The 7,354-nt window shown below is 37.1% G+C and overlaps 1 protein-coding gene across 2 annotated transcripts in view; it reads right to left on the reverse strand.

Annotated features, from left to right (window-relative positions):
* Positions 1-1,076: 1,076 nt before the first annotated feature.
* ANKRD26 (ankyrin repeat domain 26) overlaps positions 1,077-7,354 on the reverse strand; it is a 99,965-nt gene continuing 93,687 nt past the window's right edge. For both annotated transcript variants that reach the window (XM_006756155.2, XM_015559053.1), the window contains 4 exons: positions 6,653-6,867; positions 4,798-5,026; positions 2,333-2,378; positions 1,077-1,236 (listed from right to left, as the gene is read on the reverse strand). In XM_006756155.2, coding sequence (XP_006756218.1) covers positions 1,100-1,236; positions 2,333-2,378; positions 4,798-5,026; positions 6,653-6,867 — 627 coding nt within the window. In that variant the 3' untranslated portion in view covers positions 1,077-1,099. The remainder of the gene's footprint in view (positions 1,237-2,332; positions 2,379-4,797; positions 5,027-6,652; positions 6,868-7,354) is intronic.

Here is a 7,354-nt window from a genome sequence, read left to right on the forward strand (position 1 = left end):
TGGCTGAAAGCAGGTTTCTGGGGTTTTGTTTAGCTTCTATATTTGTAACAATGTTTCAAACTGCAAGCTCAGAGGCCGGCAAGGCAGGCAGGGAACATTGGTTTCCTCCGTCACTGAAGCAAGCAAGCCTCATGTTAGCTTCAAGCTGCCTGGCTGCCAGCCGCCATCTTGGCTGGCAGTTAATTTGCATATCGCCCTGATTAGCCAATGGGAAGGGTAGTGGACGTACGGCTAATTACCATGTTTCTCTTTTATTAGATAGGATATGGTATATTTGATATGTCTAATGGTACTATAACAATTGTAATATATGCAAACTTTGATGGTAGCTGTAACAGTGGATATAAAAATGATGTCTGTCTAAATCTTTAGGACCAAATCCTATCTAATAAAGAGGTAATATGCAAATTGCCCATCACTCCAATATAAAAGATGGCCACCCCTATGTGGACACAAATGGCCAGCAGGGGAGGGCAGTTGGGGGTGACCAGGCCTTCAGGGGAGGGCAGTTAGGGGCAATCGGGCCGGCAGGGAAGCAGTTAGGCGTTAATTAGGCTGGCAGGGGAGTGGTTAGGGGGTGATCAGGCTGGCAGGTAGAAGCAGTTAGGGGCAATCAGGCAGGCAGGAAGGCGAGTGGTTGGGAGCCAGTCCTGGATTGTGAGAGGGATCCCAGATTGGAGAGGGTGCAGGCTGGGCTGAGGGACACAACTTCCCCCCCCCCCCCCCCCCCGCCTGCCGTGCATGAATTTCATGTACTGGGCCTCTAGTATAGTGGTAAAATTGAAAAATTCACAAAAGCTAGCAATTATATACCTGGAGTGTGAATGACAACTTGTTTGTTTGGGTGTTGTTCAAAGAGCTGGCATTTCAATAGTTTGAGTATGTAAAACTCAACAGTGCTGGCTTTACCTACAAAATTTGCTTAAAAGTTAATTAGATGCTAAGAAACAGAGTTTAAAATACTATATATATTTTCATCACACAAATGTGATCCAAAAGTATTTTTCTTTAATAAAGATTTTACATGTCATGAATTTAATGGAAAGTAATAAAAATATTTTGTAAATAGTCCAGTAAATACATTTTTACTATTTATGTTTCAGATCATATAATTTTTTTTCAAAATCTGTACATATTCTCGTGATGTTTTCAAAAGTAAATCTTGATATGAATTTGACTGGTCAACTAATCCTACAGGATAAGCTCTATATGATTCAGATTCAAATTCAGCAGCATCTGGAAAAAAAAAGAAAGAATTATATTCTTTACCTAAACTTTAAATAAGTAAAAGTGTTAAGAAGAAGACAAACATCTATATATGACTACAGAACATAACATAAGATTTATTATGAAATATAATTTGCCCATGGTTGCACACTGAATTGGTTGATATTGTGGTTATCAAAGTTTCTAGTTTTCTTGTACTTCATTCATTTATTCAACAACATGCACTAAGATAGTATGACAAGTGCTGGAGTTCCAAGACAAAGATGACAGAGTCAAACTGAAAAGACAGATAAGTAGGCAGTTTCCACTCAGAGTCATATGTACTGCAAAAAAACACAAACAGGGCACCACTGGAGCACACAGAAGAGACATCTCAGTTTTGTGTAAATCTTGTCGGCTTTTTGGTGGAGGGATTGGTAAGTTCATACCTGAAGGACAAGGAAAAAGTATGCCAGAAATTGAAATGCAGCAGATGCCAAGATTAGAGGTGAGGATGAGCACTGTAGAATTATAAGTATTCCAGTTTGCTAGATGCTAGAGCAAAAGGCAGAGTAGGGTAAGTAGCATCTAGAAATAAGACTGAATTATGTGGCAAGAACTAAATGGATTGTGGTATTTTTACTCCATGGAAAGGAATCTGGAGATTTTCCTGAGGGTAAAAGGTAAAAAAATGACAAAGTCAATGCCTGGAGATCTAAATGTCTCCCCTCGGGTGATAGCTATATGAACTGAAACTGCTTGACTAAGTATTACATTGCTAGCGAAAACATGAGAAGTGGATGAAGCCCAGTTTTCTGACAGCTTCAGTGTGTATGCTGACAGTTCCATAGGGATTGCAGAGGAAAGGAAGGGGACAGCCAGAAATGAAGAGAGATACATGGACTTTTGAAATTTTTAAAAAGCTATGGAATGTGATGAATAAATGCAGAATAAGTGTATTCTTCCTTATGAATATTTATGTTTTCACATTTTTCATTCATTATGTATAAGGAAACATTTAATGCAGTATATGTTACCCAAACATGGAAACAAATGCCACTTACTGTTTACAGTGAATTTCAGAATCAATGCTACCTAATTTGATTAATAAATTTTGGCAACATACCTTCTTTTAGTTCTGTAGTTAGAGTTTTTTCAAAGTCCTGCTGCATCTGCAATAAGTCAAATATTATTTTTTGTATTTAATTAAAACATGAGACATTATTATAGGAATGATAAACAGCCTATGAAAGATATCCCTTAGAGACCAGACCTAACTTGGGGATTACATAAATAGAAAAATAATCACATAACTAAAATAAAATAAATTCTTATTATAATTTTAGATAATGGAAACATGTATGTGTAATGCTATTTATATTAATCTGATAAAATTATAATTAATATTGGTCTATTGCATAAACCTGATCTCACTGGTACAAAGAAGCTTAAACATGTCAAGCCATATTTTACACATAATGCATAACTCTAAAATTCTTAGTAAAACTGCCCTTTATAAAATTTAATCAGAGACTTCCTGGCAAGATGGCAGTGTAGGTAAATGTGGTACTTGAATCCTCCCACAACCACATCGAAACTACAACTAAACTACAGAACCGTCATTCAGAACTGCCTGAAATCTATCTGAATGAAAGCTCTCCAACTAGGGATTTAAATAAGAAGCCACATTGAGACTGGTGGGAGGGGAGGACAGTGGAAACAGGTTGGTCCCACACCTACATGTGGAGAGATATCTTGGCTACCAAGGTCCCCCTGAGGAGTGAGGGATCCCAGCCCCACACCAGGTACCCCAGCCCAGGGTTCAAGTGCCAGGAAAAGAAATCCCCATAACTTCTGGCTATAACAACCAGCAGGGATTATGGCTGAGGAAGACTGGGGGCTGCTGGGAGTCCCAGGCAGTTCCTCTTAAAGGGACCATGAGCAGACTTATGCTAGACTCACAGCCTCTGAACTCTAGTGCTGTGGCAGCAGCTCCATATGAGGAGGAACTGAATTGTCTGGCATCAGGGCAAGAGCTGGAGATGCAGCTTTCTGCCAGACAAAACTGCTGGCAGAGGCCATTGTTCCTATTCTAAGACCCACCCCGCTTTCCCACTGGCACAGAGAGGGCAGGCAGGCATCATATCTGAGGCTCCATCAACCAGGCTTGCACTGTTTGCATGCCCTGGTGATCCCCCGAGACCCCACCAAAACCAACATGTGACACCACCCAAGCTGTTTCCAGAAAGGGAAGGGGTAAGGGAAAGGAAAACAGGGCAGTTCTATTCCCTAAGCAGAAAAGCCAGTAGTCTCAAGGCTTGGCAAGATAAAGTGCTTCTCATGCATTCTGGGAAGGCCACAACAAAGTAAAAAGGGACCTTGAGAATGAATCTGTAGCAAAATATTTAGCAAAGGAATTTTGAAACCTATAGACAGGAGGGTATATAACTCCTTGGACCTCTACCCAACTCATTCTTCAGATTAGCTGAGAGCCCAGAGCCCTCTGCACTTCATAAGCCAGATGTATAGGCTTGCTTTCTTTGCTCTTTAATAAAGGTGCATGTTTTAATTGCTTTAATAAATTGGCTTTACACAGCGCAGTCAAGGTCTCTCATATTAATTCATTTATATGAGAAGGCAAGGATTGAGGTTGGAGACAGCCCTCTCCCACGGACTTGGGGCTGTCCAGTATACCTCTCTGGTGTCTGTGAGAGGTGCCTCTAACAAAACAAATTCTGGAGCTAAAGAAGTCAATAAATGAGATGAAAAATGGATATATTAATAACAATGACACACAATGAAAACTAGTTGCTATCTCAAGCCTCCCTATCACTGCCATCTTAGTCATCAGTCATTCAAGGGCTAACAAGGCATACAGACATAGTGAACTTCATTTTAAAAATTCACAGATAAAAAATAAATTTAAAAAAATTTTAATTCAAATATTTCCTTATTTAACTATATAGAAACTGTAAAACTGCTTAGTAACACATTTGATAAAAATTGAAATAAAAATGCTATAAGTAAAATAGCAATTAAAAATGTTTTCTTCCATTAAGAAGATGGGAGAAATTAATCCTTTTAGTGTTACAAGTTTATCTAATTCATAAAAGGATTTATCTCAGTTTCATTTAAATAACTAACATCCAGATATGGATAAGTGCTTGGATGTCAATCATTCACTTATGCTTAGGGTGAAAAAACCAGGGTGCAGCAAAACTTTAAAATTGTTATGAACCATCACCAAACTAAAACCCATTAGAAAGTATGCTAAAGTATCTCCAAGCATTGATCATTAGGCAATAATACTTAATTTCTAAAATAGAACTTTAATGCAGCTTTTCAAGAAATTTAAAATGTATCACTTTAGTCACATTTATTAATAAAGTTAACGATAGGTATTTTTTATAAATGACAGGTCCAGGGACTTAAAAAAGACTGTAAAATTTCAGTCTCCTTTCTATGTAAGCAAAATAATGAAGACTTTTACTTAGTATGTATTAGTCAATTAAACAACTCAATTTCACCAAATTAAATGCAAGAATTGTATAAAAATCTGAAACCCAAGGGAAAAAAGATAATGTAACAAACCTTGATCAAGTAAGTCTCTATGCTGTTATTTGAAATCCGTGGCCTTGAGGTAGGAATCACCAAGTTTTCTCTTGGAAGAGAATGTCCATAGAGTACAAAACTATTATTAAAGTTTCCAACACCAAGTGTCTCCAGGACTGGCCTCGTATTAGGAACACTGAGTAAAGATCTGTTCTGCTGTTTCTGCAGGAGAAGTTCGGTGCTGACCTCTGCTAGCCTCTCATTAGTCCTGTGGAGATTGAAAAAAAAATGCTTAGTACTTACCTTTTCCCTCAGTGACTTACATTTTTTTAAGTTGCCACAATAGTAAATGGAATTCCCCATTAAACAGGATTTTAACACTGAAAATGTGTCAGAGCAGAACTACTATATGTAAGAATAGGTTCTAAATTGTTCCAAAGAAATACCTGTGTGGAATGGGGGTTCCTAACTAACAAGTAATCTAAAGTACAGAGGAGAGAGAAATGACTATTACTGATGTAAATGGCTCATCAAATAATACTTGCTGCCTTTTGGAAGGGCTATACTCAGAGATTCTTGAAGATGCACTTGGACACACTTAGTGAACCAGTTTAGAGATTAAAAAAACACCTCTCTAAGATATTGTCAAGCATTTGCTTTCATCACCCTTGTACAATACACTCATTACCTTGGAGATTTTAAGCATTTTGCCAAGGCATAATTTAGAACAACAACCTCAAAGGCAGAACAAGAGAGCCGAGTAAATTGGCACACACCCCACAGGGGGGCAATTCGAGAATGAGTTATTAACAGTGAATTTTTTGCATTTCTTATGGTTCTAGCGACCTCATATACAGTATATAAATATACATTGACATATTTATGCATTTCAGTTCTCTATGTTTTGAAACTTTATTTTTTTATATCACTTAATATTATTATTTTTTAACATTTTTTTTAGTGATTTCTTCTTCAATACTTCAACTGTCCTTTCGTTCTTTTTTTTCTTTCATTGATGCCATATTCTTTGGAAGCTTGTTTGGACCAAGTTAATGGCCTTTTAGGCTTCCTCCACATGAATAAAAGTTCACTTTTTGAATAATAAGAATTATATGTCACAGGGGGTGGAGGGCATCAGGATTTTAGAGATGCTTAGGTGGGGCATGGCTAAAAAAAAGTTGGGAACCACTGGCCTAGCTGGTGATCAAAATGAATGAAAACAGCTCTGGAGGCAATCAGCATATAACATTGTTACCAAGGCATTAGAGGTGGGATCTGCCCTTTGTCTTCCACATCCCACTCAGACAGACCACCTTATCACTTTGTTAATTATACTGCCCTTCACCCCATGCTAATCTTTCCCCATTTAACACATATATCTTTATGTAAGGATAGTTTTCTCAAGGTGCCCTTTAGTGATAATAACAAAGATCACAATCAAGAAAGTAAATTTGCCAAATGCCAGAATGTGTCCAATACTTAACCCTTTGGATTTAAGTTATTAACTTCAAAAAAAAATAGTTAAACTCGTTAATATTTCTATTTAGGGAAATTCTGACAATTTTATAATAATATTGCTGTCTAAATAATAAAACTTTCAAAGCACTTAGCTTAAAGACTAGTAGATCAGGTTAGCTACATGAAAATATTAAGGGAAAAAACATAAAGGCACATAAAACCAAAAATGAGGGAGACGCAAACTGTTCTGAACAAAGATTTGAAGGATAAGTTCATTTACTAACATCATTTTCCAAAATTATACTATTTACTTTCCATGTTCTACTAATCTCATGAACCTGGTTCGATAAAAATTATGCTTTAGAAACTAACTAATGAGAGAAATTTATTGTCTCTGATTCTGCCTTTTGTCTTCCACACCTATGTTTTGACTTACTTGTTTAGTTTATTTGCCAATGATTTTCTACCTTCTAGTTCTTCTAGGTAGAGTTGCTTATATTTTTCCAAATTTATTTCTTTAGAATCTTGAGAAGTTTTCATTTTGAAGAGTTCATATTCCAGATCTTTAATTCTGAGCTCCAACTGACTTCTTATTGAAGTATTATGATTCTCTCTTAACTGCTCTAGATTTTCTTGAGATGCTGCTTGTGTCTAAAGCAATAAGAAGGATATATTTTTAAAATAAGTATAATCTGAATAATTATATTTGTTTCCTTTATTTTGAGTCAATGATTAAGGGAGCATCTTTAAACATGAAAAAAAGCTTAAGTTTTAAAAATTTAATATCAAAGTTAACAAAACTAAATCTACATTATAAAAATAAAGTCTATCTTTTATTAGTACTCATACATTTGGATAATTCAAGACTAATAGAATCAATTTAAAATTTTAAAAATTGAACAATATACCTTAACTGGAGGCCCAGTGCACAAAATTTGTGCACTGGGGGAGGGGAGTCCCCCCTCAGCCTGGCCTGCACCCTCTCTCAGTCCAGGACCCCTCAGCAGACATCCCTCTTGTAGTCTGGGACACCTCGCTCCTTCCACTTAGCTCGCTGTTCCTTAGTGCTGCCGCAGAGGCAGGAGAGGCTCCTGCCACTGCTGATGTGTTTGTCAGCCATGAGGCCAGCTTCTGGCTG

Source organism: Myotis davidii, unplaced genomic scaffold, assembly GCF_000327345.1.
Source record: "Myotis davidii unplaced genomic scaffold, ASM32734v1 scaffold494, whole genome shotgun sequence".
NCBI lineage: Eukaryota > Metazoa > Chordata > Mammalia > Chiroptera > Vespertilionidae > Myotis > Myotis davidii.